Source organism: Phocoena sinus, chromosome 8 (assembly GCF_008692025.1).
Source record: "Phocoena sinus isolate mPhoSin1 chromosome 8, mPhoSin1.pri, whole genome shotgun sequence".
Classification (NCBI taxonomy): Eukaryota; Metazoa; Chordata; class Mammalia; order Artiodactyla; family Phocoenidae; genus Phocoena; species Phocoena sinus.
The window spans coordinates 49,278,545-49,293,347 of record NC_045770.1 but is presented as its reverse complement, the minus strand read 5'-3'; the positions used below and the strand labels follow the sequence as shown (position 1 = coordinate 49,293,347).

The following is a 14,803-nucleotide window of genomic DNA, read 5'->3' as shown; positions in this document are numbered from 1 at the left end:
TCAATCAATCATCTTTTTTTCTGGTAAATTAATGAGTTTTGACAGGCAAGGAACAAGTAACTTTTGTGGTTTGAGAATCAACTGGTAATGAGATGCCACAGAAGAAAGTCATTCTACCAAGACTTTAAGAATAAAACCACATAGCTCTTTGAGAGAGTACTTCTGATTTCCAATCAATACACCAAAGTTAATGCATAGATGTCAAGCAGGCCAGGAAGCAATATGAGAATATTTTCTTCCCATACTGATGGTAAGCCAATGTCCAGGGCTTTGGCCCACATATTCAATTTAAGATGTATCAGAACTGAAAATATTTCTTATTATTTTTACTACAACCTATGCTAAGAACTTTACCCTGGATCACAACATGGTCAAAGAACTTGTTAAAAGCAGGAGCCTTTAACTAATTTAACATAATTAATAACATTTCAAAAATTTCTTCAAAATGGTTAAACTTAAGGTCTTACAGTGGTGTATTGACAAGTGTAGGTGAGTCAAGAACACGTGTCCCGTTGCTATAAGGCGTCGCCTTTGTCTCCCCAAGCTGATGGCTCACAAGTACAGATCACAGTAAGAAATACACTGTTGCCTACCTGACATAGAGAGAGCGTTTCTGATTGGTTCGCAGGGACCCGGACCCGGAGCTCATGCTGTGGTTCATCATCTGCTCTCGTAGGTCATGGATTTTGGCCTCAAATCGAGCGTAATCTGGGAATGGAAACGGAGGTGGCAAATTTGGTTCTGTGCCTTCAGCAAGTTAGAAATACTGCACACTCAAGGCAACCCTTCGTCCCTGCTGTTGGTCCCTTTGCCCAAGCCACGGGGAGATGCACAATGCAAGAATGGAGGAACACAGAAGGTTTACTTTCATGTTATCTATTTGAAGACATTCGCCAGAGGGAAAGAACAAACCAGTTACTTCCCAAAACGTAACTCAAACACACACCACCACCAAATCCCCAATATGTGAAAAGTCCATGGGGAGGAGGTGGGTGTTTTTATGAATGGGCTATACAAGGTATCCTTGTTGGTGATGGAAATGTTTCCTGTCTTGACTGTGGTCGTGGATACAGGTACTTGCACATGTGATAAAATGACACAGAACTCACTACACACACACACACACACACACACACACACACACATGATTACAAGTAAAGCTGGGAAAACTGGAATAAATTTGATGGATTATGTCTATGTCAACATCCTGCTTGTCATAGCATGCTACAGATTTCTAAAATGTTACCACTGGGAAAAACAGGGTAAAAGTACATAGGATTTCCCTGTATTGCTTCTTACAACTGCATGTGAATCTATAATTATCTCTAAATAATAGGATTAATTTAGAAATGAGAGGGTAAAAAACCCCAAAAGTTCATAGGATTACCAATAGTATAGGGGCTGAGGTGAGTCTCTAGTTACCCTCAGCCAGATAGACCAGAGTATCAAGTGTTTGGTGATGAACTGTGTAAAAAACGCCATTTAGGGCTTCCCTGGTGGCGCAGTGGTTGGGAGTCCGCCTGCCGATGCGAGGGACATGGGTTCGTGCCCCGGTCCGGGGGAATCCCACATGCCGCGGAGTGGCTGGGCCCGTGGGCCATGGCCACTGGGCCTGCGCGTCCAGTGCCTGTGCTCTGCGACGGGAGAGGCCGCAGCGGTGAGAGGCCCGCGTACCACAAAAAAAAACGAAACAAACAAACAAAAAAACGCCATTTAATTTTGCTAAGTTTTTTTCCCCCCTGGGGGGCTCCTAGAAGCTGATTACTTGGGATCATACCTCAACTTTGCCTTATAGCTTTAATATAAAACATCACATGCCAAACTTCATCAATTCTAATACATATAATATATTTAAATCAGCTTCTCAGGAGATCAGGGTTAGAAAATAGTAAATCTATTTTAGAAACATTCAAAGAAAAAACATATGGGTCTAAAAAAAATCAAGGAAATAGAATTATTAAAATACGCTATTTCATCACAGGAAAAATTTTTTCACCATATCAATCCAATAAAAAGAAAGAAAGAAAAATAGGTTTTAAGACACTCCGTAAAACAATGAGCATAGAAAAAGAAATGGCTTTTGAAGTTTCCGTGTTCTTGATCCCAACTTGGTCTGTCACCTCCCTGGCACAACTGTGTCTTGCTTTCGGAGAATTTAAAGCATGAAGAATTTTCACAGAGGTCCTCAGTACATTTCAGAAAATAATGTGATTTTCAATTCAATTTATCCATAACTTTTCACAGAAACAGGAATGACTAAATGAATATAATACAAGATGATCTACGTACAGTGTACTGCAAATTTTTTATAATAAAAAGTTCCACAAAATTAAATTTAAATTCAATTTACTGAATATCTGTTGGCTGTTGTGGCATGGAATTTCATAAAGAAAATGATTTGACCTTAGTTTTCAATGATAGACAACAATGAATTCTGAATGTTAAATATTTTTAAAGTTTAGTGCTCTACAGACAACCCTAACTGACAGGAAATTTCTGGTGCTTAGGCGAAGTCTGATATTACCTAGATTTGGAAGACTTCCTGTTCAAAACTTCTCTTTGAATAATTAAATCCTAAATGTTTAAATAAGCAGAACACCTATTTAACCTAAAATCTATTAACCATAATTTAAGATATTTATTTCATTTCATTTTAGCAGAGAGAGAAAACACTTATTTACAGCCATAAATATGAAGCTATATGCAGATTTAAATCATTCTGAGCAAGTCATATTTTCTTGCCATCCTATTAATATCCAATTAATATTACTGCCAGCCACATGGCAGATGCTGTGCTCAGGGCTTCATAGGCATTATTTCATTTCTTATTTAAATTACAAAACGAAGTCCATGGATGTTGTAAAAATGTGAACCATATAGAAAAACACAGAATAAAAAATGAGAGGTCCCCATCCCCCCTTCTTCTCTCTCACTGCTGTCCTCCCCTATAGCGTAGCCTATAGGTACATAGCTGGCGGGTGCTGGACTTCCGCAGACATTTCTCAATTCATTTGAATATATACATACTCCTACACACATATGAGATCTTAATTATACATTATGCTAATGTTTTTTCCTCCCTTTTTAACAGTGTAACTTGGATCTTTTCCTACCCTCTCTCAAATAATAAGTATCATGTTTCTTAATACCCTTAATTACATTCCACAGTTTAGACTATAATTTATTTAACAATTCCCATATGACAGCCTTTGGTGTCAGACAGGGATCTTGGTGTACGTGAGCACATCCATGGCAGGCCTGTACAGCACCACAGCATGAGTATCAAAGCTTTGCACAGAGTCACACAGCCCCCATCAGCATTTTTTGGAGAAAATAATCTAGCCTGGAACACAGAGCTGGAACTCTCCGTTCCTTCTGAGCCATGCTCCACACTGTCACTAGCTAAACACCATGCATCGCCCCTAAGAATCACTCAATCTGCCATCTGTTCCCAGGACAACCCCTTTACCATTTGATGACTTTATTATCATGACAAAAACCTGAACTCCCACCTCCAACCATCTCCCCCCACCCACCGAAACACCTAATTCCGTGCCAGTCCTCGACTACATACCGCCACTTGGCTACTTTACTGTACTCATCACACCACACTGCAGTCATTTGCGCCGTTGCTCACTTTCCCCATTAGATTGAGTGCACCAAGCCTTTCCCTGTTCCTAACCTAGAGTCTGGTATGCAGGAGGCATTTAATAACAGGTGCTCAATAAACATTTTCTGAATGAATGAATAAATAATGAACGAGGAAGTGAGCGGAACTGAAATGAATTCAGTTCTAAAATGCCTGTAGGACTGAAATTGCCTGTTTTCAATATTAAGGTTTTTTTTTTAAATGAAGAAAGACAAGATGCTTCTCCTCTAGGACTTTGGTTTCAAGGCTAATTATTCTGCCTAATTTCAAGGCTTTACTCCTGTCTAATTATGGCCACTCCCAAATCCCACTGTTATTTTTACTATTCTCTTGGCAGTCTCTATGCTCTCCCCATCTCAGCCATGTCATACATTTTGGAAACAGTTCTCTGATACTTAACTTGTATGCCATCAGCACTTTATTAGGCTCTTCCTGTGTTCTCCTTACTGTATGGCTCATTAGATCCCCAAAATGTTTTCTACCATCCTTTTGAAATGTTTATTCTGCATCGTATTCTATGGTGTTTACATTCTCCACTGTGGATGGGGAGGTATTATGTTGTGTGTTGTATTGTATTGTATTGTATTTGTCTTAACTGGCATCCATCTTGTTCTCAACTTCTCCACTTTGACAATCATGTTAAACACAAATCTTGTATTCAAAAGTGTTTATCCCTCTTTGCTCCTTTTTGAAAAATAAAGGTTTACAAGTAATTTCATCAAAGCAAAAACAATAAGATCTGAGTTTACGAATATAAATGGTGTGTGTGTATGCATGTGTGAGAGACAGAGACAGAGGAGAGGGGCTATGTCTCCAGCCTCTCATAGTTAAACAAGTTTAAAGTTAGAAATGCTCTAGAAATAAACAAGAAAGTAGATACATAAATTGTGAAGTATGTCTTCTTTATGCTTTACAATAGTATTGAAAACTACATTTTCAACAAGTTAAAAATCTAACACTACCACATCCATTTAATCTTAATTCCCTCTTCTTTCCCCAAATGTTCCATTCACATCCATGCCCTCCCCTTTGGGATATTTTCCAATAAATTCCTAACACTCAGGAGAACATTCTAATGAGATTTTAAAGTGCTCAATCTTTATATATTCTAAAGGAAAATTCACGTTTACTGAACTGTGCACCTGCAATAGACTACTTTCTGTGCTACATACTTAAAAATTATGTTATTTCTCCTAACAAAGCTCTGAGGTAAGCATATTATTTTAGAGATGAGGAAACAGGTTCAGAGAGGTTAACTAACTTCACCAAAGTCACAAAGCTTCTAGGTAACAGAGCTCATTGGACATGGAGCTAGCATTCAACCCTGGATCTCTGTGAGGTTAGTCTGTCTCCATCACATCTTAGTACCTATTAAAACACCACAATCTTCCCTTAGAACCTAAGGCCTCCTCAATTCTCTACCCCTCCCTCCTAAAATCTCACTCTCCTTCCTTTCACCTACTGTATTATGTGCACGCTGGTCGTCTCCTTTATTGTCCCATAAACTCCTTAGAGAGTGGATATGCCTCACTCATCTCTGCTTCTCCAACCTCAAGGTCTATCATTCCTCCTTCCCTACACATGGGATTGTACTAGGTGCATGGCATATAGTTTTGAAAAAGAACCTAAAGGAGTTTACTTCTTGAATGGGACACTGACAAGGAAATTAAGCAGGATAATGCTGAGGTGGGAAACTGCATTAAAGAAGCAGGACCTTAAGCCACTATGGAAAACAGTATGGAGGTTCCTCAAAAAAATTAAAAATAGAATTGCCAGGACTTCCCTCGTGGCGCAGTGGTTAAGAATCCGCCTGCCAATGCAGGGGACAAGGGTTCGAGCTCTGGTCCAGGAAGATTCCACATGCTGAGAATCAACTAAGCCCGTGCGCCACAACTACTGAGCCTGCACTCTAGAGCCCGCAAGCCACAACTACTGAGCCTGCACACCGCAACTACTGAAGCCCGCGTGCCTAGAGCCTGTGCTCCACAAGAGAAGCCACTGCAGTGAGAAGCCCACACACCACAACAAAGAGTAGCCCCCGCTCACCGCAACTAGAGAAAGCCCATGCACAGCAACGAAGACCTAGCACAGCCAAAAATAAATAAAAAAGTTAATTAATTAATTAGAAAAAGAATTGCCATATGATCCAGCAATCCCACTCCTGGGCATATATCTGGACAAAACTCTAATTCAAAAAGATACATGCGCCTGTATGTTCATAGCAGCACTATTCACAATAGCCAAGACATGGAAACAACCTAAATGTCCATCAACAGATGAATGGATAAAGAAGATGTGGTACATATATACAATGGAATACTAGTCAGCCATAAAAAGAATGAAATAATGCCGTTTGCAGCAACATGGATGCAACTAGAGATTATCATACTAAGTAAGTCAGAAAGAGAAAGACAAATACCATATATCACTTATATGTGGAATCTAAAATATGACACAAATGAAAAGAAACTGACTCACAGACAGAGAACAGACTTGTGGTTGCCAAGGGGGAGAAGGTTAGGGGAGGAATGGAGTGGGAGGTTGAGGTCAGCAGACATAAGCTTTTATATAGGGATAGAAGGGATAAACAACAAGGTCCTAACATACAGCATGGGGAACTATATTCAATATCTTGCGCTAAACCATAATGGAAAAGAATATAAAAAAAAGAATGTATATACGTATAACTGAATCAGTTTGCTGTACAGCAGAAATTAACCCAACACTGTAAATCAACTACACTTCAATTTTTAAAAGTACAAACCCACTGGAAAAAAAAAGAAATATTACCTCTGGTTAGTTCTTTTATCCCCTCTATAAATGATAAGCCATATTTTTTTAAATGTCACATTCTTGGGTATCGAAATCTAGTTGTTCCTGACTAGACATATTCATATTAGAATTACATCATTTGCTTTCACTTAGACATGATGAATAATGATGGTAGACAGGGTAGAAGATTTGGATTATGTAGATATGGTCAGAATCCTGGCTCTGCCATTTATTAGCTGTCCATTACTGTGAAAGTTGGGCTCAATTTCCTCATAAGTAGAACAGGAATAATAACTGTACCTACTTCAAGACATGCTGGGAAGGTTACAAGAGAGAGCTGATGGACCTAAAGGGTTGGCTCTTGGTAATTACTGACAATTCCTCCTGTTAATTTTCACATGTAATTCAACACCTATTCTTGTTCACTGCTTGCAGAAGTCATAACCCCTTTCTGTACCAGGTAAAATGGAAAGCTGTGTCTGCTCCCAGTACCCCCTAATACAGCCTTACTCTGCCTGTTATGAACTGATGTCTCCCAGGCCAAAGAGCAATGATGGCCGTACTTGGGGACACCTGGCACCAGTGTGGAACTACTCACCTACTGGGCAACCACTAAATGGCTCCTCAGGGACCTCTCACAAATCCACAGTGATCTGGAGGTCAGGAGAATGATGCCCAATACCAAAGCTGCTGCCTTTTTCAGGAATATTAGTGACCTCATCCATCAGTATCATCTCAAGGCTTTAGCTACTGATGGACACTTGGATGGAGCAAGGGCAAGGGTGTGAATGCCATGTGCTACACATGAGAGGGGTCTCTGCCATATACCTGCTTCCTACACAATTTGTCAACTGTGAACAAGGAGACCCAGAAGCAAATTCACCCCATCATCCACACAGGAAAGGAGACACTGACTCCTGTGAGGAGACTGGGGTTGTTTAATGCAATAGGATTAATCTGCATAGATTAAAGCTGAACAACTGCTCACATCTTCAAGGCTCAGATGCCAGCCTTGTGCCTGAGAGAAGAAAATAATAAGCTCACTGCGTTAGACTACAGCATGAAGCCATGGGCATGACATCCTCGAAGTGAGCTGGTGAGTGGCATACCCCTCCACAGTTGTGACCTCATCCAGCTGACTCATGATTGTCAGCTACCAGAGGAAGCAGTGAGCAGAGTAGGACAGGGAACTTGGGGCTGGGAGGCCAGCTTTAAACCTCAATCCTGTCATTTACTACCAACACGGCCATGGAAAGTTTCTGAGCTTCAGTTTGCTCATCTGTCAACTGTGAGATTCCTCTCACAAAGTGGTGTGAGAATCAAAATGAGATTTGACATGAAGCATTTTGTAAATGTAAGATAGTTGTTTCTGTTGTTACTGTGATGGCCCCTCTTAAGACAAATGCATATCCAGTCCTTAGTCACACTAATGGGGACAGTAGCATTCTATTCCTATTTGTTCATTCCGGATATGTGTGCAGCTTTAACAACAACTGGTAAATCACTGGGCTGTAAGCAGGATTCTGTACATCCAAGCAGAACAGGCTGCTTTCCTGCCAAGTTATCCACTTCCACACTCCAGGGGAAGCAGTCTGAAGAGATCACCTGCTGCTCACCCAAGAAGTGATGCTTTTACTAGACAAACCTGAGCTAGAAGTTCTTGGTGGCTTATAAGCTAAGGAAGCCTGAGCTTTGGGGCACCTTCCAATAGGGTTGGGGCAAATATCAATGGTGTGCAGTCTATTGGAATCACAATATTGTTTACCTGGACATGACCGCTGTTGTCACCAGGGCCAGGTAGAATAGTTTATACCTATTATTAGCATAGCACCTGCTCACTGTTCCAGCAATGAGATACAGGTGAGCAATTGTAAATGTTTCCATTTCTTTGGGGGAAATACCTTCCTTCATTTATTCAGCAAACATTTCTTCAGGGTTTATTACATGCCAAGCACAATGCTAATTGCTAGGGATACTGAATCCACTGGGCAGTTCTTTGCCTTAAGGAGCTCATACACAGGCTCGTACATAGCCTTTAATTTCCTGGTTCTTTGGGGTGAGTATAAAAAGAGCATCTGCCACTTAGATTTCCGCTCCTATATGTGTATCAAGCACTTTCTAAACAGTAATGAGATACCTTCGAAGAAGCCAATACAGTCAAATACATGTTACAATGGAGAAACTGAGGCAGGTTAAATCTTTGTGAAAGACTGTACGGTTACTGGTAGAGTGAGAAGAGCAACTAGGGTCTCAAAGCCGTACCCTGGAATCAAAGTTCTGGATTTGAGTCTTGGCTCTGAGTGATGTTGGGAAAATTCCTCAACCTCTCAGACATGCTGTTTACTCCTTTATAAAATGGGGAAATCTTCTCTGCACCTATACAAAGTTGTTCTGAATACCTAATACAATGTACTTCATTTTCATCTTTTTAAGCAGTATTGATTTCAAAAAGCAGTGCCAATTAATAATAGTCCTGGGCTTCCCTGGTGGCGCAGTGGTTGGGAGTCCGCCTGCCGATGCAGGGGACACGGGTTCACGCCCTAGTCCAGGAAGATCCCACATGCCGCAGAGCGGCTGGGCCCATGAGCCATGGCCGCTGAGCCTGCGCGTCCGGAGCCTGTGCTCCGCGGTGGGAGAGGCCACAACAGTGAGAGGCTCGTGTACCGCAAAAAAAAAATAATAATAATAATAATAGTCCTGTTTTTGGAGAGGGTGGACTCAAGACTCACTCAGATTTCACAAGCTGACATGTATGGGTGTAAAAGGGGGAAAATGTTAGCCTTATAATCAATGTAATATGATAAATAAAAGTGCTTAAAACTAGAAAATTCCAAACATATATATTACTGCTCTTTCTCCACTACTCTTTGTTTTTGCAAAAGATTATAGATAATTGTACTTTAAAAATTAAAAACTGTGAGACCATACTGAAAAGTACATTCTTCAGAAAAATATGAGACATGTTATTCTCCACTAGACTCTTAACCAAATAGACATGTATAGGAGGATGGCCATAGAATACTGGTTATGTCTCAAGCCCGAGAAGCAATACTGCGTCAAAATTCTTTTGTATAATGAATGATACAAAAATAATTCTATTTACTTGGGGCTCAGAAAAGAATCAAAAGTTCCCATTTCATCACCTCTTCTTTTTTCTTTGCCCCGAAACTTCACAGTCAGACAGGCACAGAAGAGGCCCCACCATGCAGACTTCCCTGGTGGCGCAGTAGTTAAGAATCCGCCTGCCAATGCAGGGGACACAAGTTCAAGCCCTGGTCTGGGAAGACCCACATGCCGTGGAGCAACTAAGCCCGTGCGCCACAACTACTGAGCCTGCACTCTAGGGCCCATAAGCCACAACTACTGAGCCTGTGTGCCACAACTACCGAAGCGTGCATGGCTAGAGCCCATGCTCTGCAACAAGAGAAGCCACCTTTATGAGAAGCCTGCGCACCACAGTGAAGAGTAGCCCCCACTTGCCGCAATTAGAGAAAGCCCGTGCGCAGCAACGAAGACCCAACGCAGCCAAAAAAATAAATAAAATAAAATAAATAAATTAAAAAAAAAAAAAAAGAGGCCCCACCATGTTACATCAAACTTTAGAGACAGCTTTAGAGCTTTCAGACTCCGGCTGTTTTTCAGGTAGTCATGCTGGGAAGGGCTGCTGTTTTTATAGACTGCTATAGAAGACTAGCTTCCCTCCCATATGTGTATTGGCATGCCCACCTGCCATCAAGAGAGCTAACCTCTGGCCACTGGAAGGATTTTCAGCCTGTGGATCTCCACAATTCTGCCTAAGGATTTAATTAGCCTTTTACCCCAACTCCTGACTTACCTCTCAGGTTGCCATCCTGCTTCTGTGTTAAAGTGGTGACATGGAATTTTCCACTGCCGAAGATTTACAGATGTTTGGCTTACTCCTTATCCAAACTACTGTGTGTGTGTACATGTGTGTGTGTGCATGTGTGTGTGTGCACGCGCGCGCTGTGTGTGACACACAGAGAGAGACAGGGAGACAGGGAGACGAAGAGAAAGAGATAAACAGATTCAAAACTAAATTCCCTAGAATCCAACTATAACTGGGAAACCTAGACAATAGGGTGAGTCTGTTATCTTTTCTGAACTCCACAAAGTAAGAGATCTCCAGCACTGAGCATTAAGAACTTAGTTACAGACGCCATGAGGGCAAGACATTGTCATGCTTTTTCTGTATCCCCAATGTTTGAAACAGAGTGTGACACATAGTTAACAATTAGTAAATGCTAATATAAATGTTTGCTAAATTGGGCAAGCTAAATAAAGATTTCAGGGGAAAAAAATGATCCCTTTGTTTGCTAAATCTACTACATTGTAGATCAGACCTTTTAGAATAATTTTTAATAATATACTGAAATAAGACATGTTGTTTCTCTCTCTCTTTCTCAGTAGAATTGGGGTCATTTGTTTTGACTAGAACAAGTTTTTGCACATCCTGGCTGGAGACCCTTTAAAGAGGTTTCAGGAAATGCTCAGGAATTCTTTAACGTGTGAGATGAAGTAAGTTTTATAGACAAACAACAGTCTGAATCCCCAACCAGCTATTTTGTACAATACGTGTGTAACTCTGAAAATCAGATACACCAAATTTCAATTTGGCTTCATGCCAGCTTTGTTTTATGGATTCATAAAGGCAGATTTTCTTTGATTATCAGGATTATTGCAAAGTGGAGTCAGCACAGAAACTTTCTGAATTTGGCAAAGCCTGTGTCTTCAGGCAACTGGGAGTAGCCTGGTGTAATTTTTTTCTTTTTAAAGCTCTGAAATAAACAGGTTTCAACTTTAAATCTTAAGTTTTACAGGGTGGATTTTGTGCAAGTTATTCAACCCAGAAAATACCTGGTTTTCTCATATGTACAACAGAAAAACACCACCAGCCTCATCAGATTGCTTGAAAATTAAATGTGATAGCATTTGTAAATGGAAAAGAAAAAAGACTAAGGTCTCTTGAAGCTTTATATTCCTAATTTATAAAATGGGGATAATGTTCGCACCCTGCTTACATCACAAGGTTGTTGTAGGATGAAATGAAGAAACAGATATAAAGATGTTTGATAAACTGAATACCATATAAAGTGATGATAACAATTCATAACAATATAGCCTTTTAAAAATTTCCATTCTGCCTAGAGTATTTCCTCAGTATCTGAAATTTGTCCCCAAAGCTGTGAAATTTGATTTCTGTCTTGGCCATGGAAATAAAGCCACATAGGGCATCATGCTTAAGCGAGGAGATGTGAAACTCTGAGGGGAAAATGGAAACTTCTGATATCATTAGGGCCTAGCTGACAATGGCAATTCTCCCTGAAGGTTTTGCTGGCAGGTTGGGTGAAAGGCTCAGAGCTGGGATGCACAGGCTGTAGTTTAATTGATGTGATTCATAGCTAATGGGACATCAGAAGAAGGATCAAGGAGCTGTGCCTTCTAATTTAAGGCAAAGTGCTTAAGACTACATCCAACCAGATAAGAAAGGCTTCCTTGGCAAATACAAATGTTAAATCTTTGCTGGATTTGTCCTGTTCCTTCTTTTGTATTAAAATCATGGAGCTAGAAGCTAACATAATAATGTTCAAGCTTCCTGTGTTCTTCTGCAGTAATAATCAGTTAGATCTTGCCCAGTGAAAAGGATGATATTCTTGCCTAATTATAGACCAGGGCAGAGAAAGAAGATAAAGCAGTCTGGCTCTAGAGGTAGGCAGGTTGGCAGACCCCCTGGATATGACATAAGGAGTACAAATATCTGTCTTGCTTCCACAACATTCCTATCAGATTTATCCTTTAATAGCATCTTGATAAATACATATACATATTATTTTGGAGGATAACCCACCATTCCTAGATAAATAGAAGCACAACAGGAAGAACACTAAGAGAAAATGGAGGCTTAGAGAGGCTAGACAATTCACCCAAGGTCACACAGCACAGCTGGGATTTGAATCCAAGTCTAGTTCCAGCCTCAACCAGCTTTTTTCACTACACTGATACTACACTTTGCCCTGCAAGCGACAGTGCTATTCCCTCTTTTGCTCCTGACATGTACAGGTCCGTGGCTATCTGGCTTGGTCACCCTAAGTAACCAGTTAATAACCAATTTCTGATACAGGTATACATTCATACCTATAGTGAATTCTATAAGGCAGGCTGGTAAGATCAAAACGAAAAGGCTTTGTTCGCTCCCCGATACACTTCCCAAACGGAAGTTTCTCAATATGTCATTACTGTGATTCTGGGTTTAAGACTCGAAGTCAACTGCAAACCATGGCTCCTGTTGGTGCAGGTTCACCAGACTTGGGGCTGACTGCCAGGTTCACTTGCTGCCCTCTGTCTAAGGAGCACTTACAGGGTTGTGGGGAGGCAGGAGATGCTCAGGACAGACAGCAATCAGCCCTGCCTCCGATACTGCAGAATCTGCAACGATTTCGGGCATGGATTCCCAGGAGCGGCTGCAGAGAGCAGGGCCATGTCACCACATGAAAAATAAGGTTGAGGGTAGGAGCACTTCATAAATCTAAACTTACATAATAGACTGTGGGGTTTTTTGTCTTTAAAAGTATTTCTTTCTTACTTTTTTGTTGTTAAAATGTCCTTTTTATACTTAAGAGGCATAACCACCAAATGTAATATATAGTGCTTGTTTGGATCCTGATTAGGAAAAAGAAAAATTTAAGTCATTATAAACTGCGTATTAGATCATACCAAGAATTATTTTAAATTCTGTTGGGTGTGATAATAGCATTGTGGTAATATAAGAACATGTTCTCTCTTTTTTCTTTATAGTTTCTGAATACTGTAGGGATGAAAAGAGATAAATGTTGGATTTGTTTTAAAATACATCAGCAAAGAAAATACTTTAGGTGCTATATGATGCAAATTGGCAAACTTGACCATTATTGAATATGGGTGAGAAGTACATGAGCATTCTTTGTAAAATTCTAATTTTGCATATGCTTAAAACTGTTCATAACAGAAACATTTAAATTGATTATTTAAAAAGATTAAACATCCTAATTGAATAAAGTTAAAAAGCTGGCAACATCATGTCAGTCCTCCTCACTAGTACAGTGGGCAGGGAATGACAGGGCCTGGTTCCTCCTGCTCCTGCCCCTGGGCACCCCTGCATGTGTCGCTCTGAGCCCTGGTTTGCTCATAGTAGAACAGGTATAGTACACCTAGACCTAGCAGCAATTTGAAACTTCACTGAGGTAATAGGCATGAAAGTGCTATGCTGCTCAAATGCTACTGTTCGGTCAGCAAACATTTCCTTAGCATCAACCATGGCGAGGCTCTGTGCTAGACACCAGTGATAAGATAATTAAAATGTGGTCTCTGCACACAAAGACTTTTCATTACTGCTATCTAATGTCTACATTGATTTCCACAGTGACGGCAATTCCACAACTAGCTCTAGCTTCTAGTTTGAATACTGTCTACAATTCTTAATAAAGGCAAGAAGGTCCCTGCTTAACTCCCCAGCTCATCTTTTTCTTAACGTCCCCTCTTTTTTGGTTTCTTCAGATTCTAGCTTTCGAGATTTCCTCAGTTCCATTCTCTTCCATGCTGTTCCTTCTGCCTGGAACACCTTTCCTATCGGTCTCCATCTGGCTTCTTATCTTTCCCATCTGTCTTCAACATCATGTCCTCAGACAGCTCGCTGACCTATGATAGGTCCTTCACATGCAACTGATATTACTCCTTTGCAGTACTTCACATACATGAAACTAATTATCTGTAAAGACTTGCTTATTATTTGTGAGGCACACGGTAGATGCCTGAGAAATGTTTGATAACTGACGGAGTGGAGCTGCTGGTGTGACTATTCCTCCTTCATCCTGGTAAAAAAAGTGATCTAGCCATTTTGAAAATGTTGAAACTTTGGTAAATATGTTCTATCCCTCCATGACTCTCCCACTAAAAGAATTTTCATTTTCCAACTGAGGTAAAAGGAAGAATCGCCAAAGATATGGATTGAGAGAACTATTTATCCTCCACTTCTTTCTCATCATAATTATCTATTTCTGAATCCTAAAACCACCTAGCTAGATTCGTCTCCAATCCTGATTACCTTTAACTTCTTGAGATGCTATGTGTGTTTCTATTTATTATAAGTATTTTATGGCACGCAACCAGAAAAATCACATAATGGGAAATTACCCACAGCCCCCAAACACACAAACAGGAGCTGAACAGAACTTCAATTGTTACCAATTTATGGTAACAATTTCATCCTCAGTTCAGTTATTTTTACAGTGCAGAAAAAAATTGTTTTGCTTATTTCACTATTTTTTTCCTATAAAATTGTTCCCCTGATTTTTGGCAAAATATCTATGAGAAAGTGAAGGTCTCCCT

General features: G+C 40.3%; 1 protein-coding gene across 11 annotated transcripts in view; it reads right to left on the bottom strand.

Annotated features, from left to right (window-relative positions):
- Positions 1 to 14,803, bottom strand: part of DLG2 (discs large MAGUK scaffold protein 2) — a 2,048,212-nt gene that overhangs the window by 142,546 nt on the left and 1,890,863 nt on the right. For all 11 annotated transcript variants that reach the window (XM_032641314.1, XM_032641323.1, XM_032641315.1 and 8 more), the window contains one exon: positions 594 to 708. In XM_032641314.1, the coding sequence (XP_032497205.1) occupies positions 594 to 708 (115 nt within the window). The remainder of the gene's footprint in view (positions 1 to 593; positions 709 to 14,803) is intronic.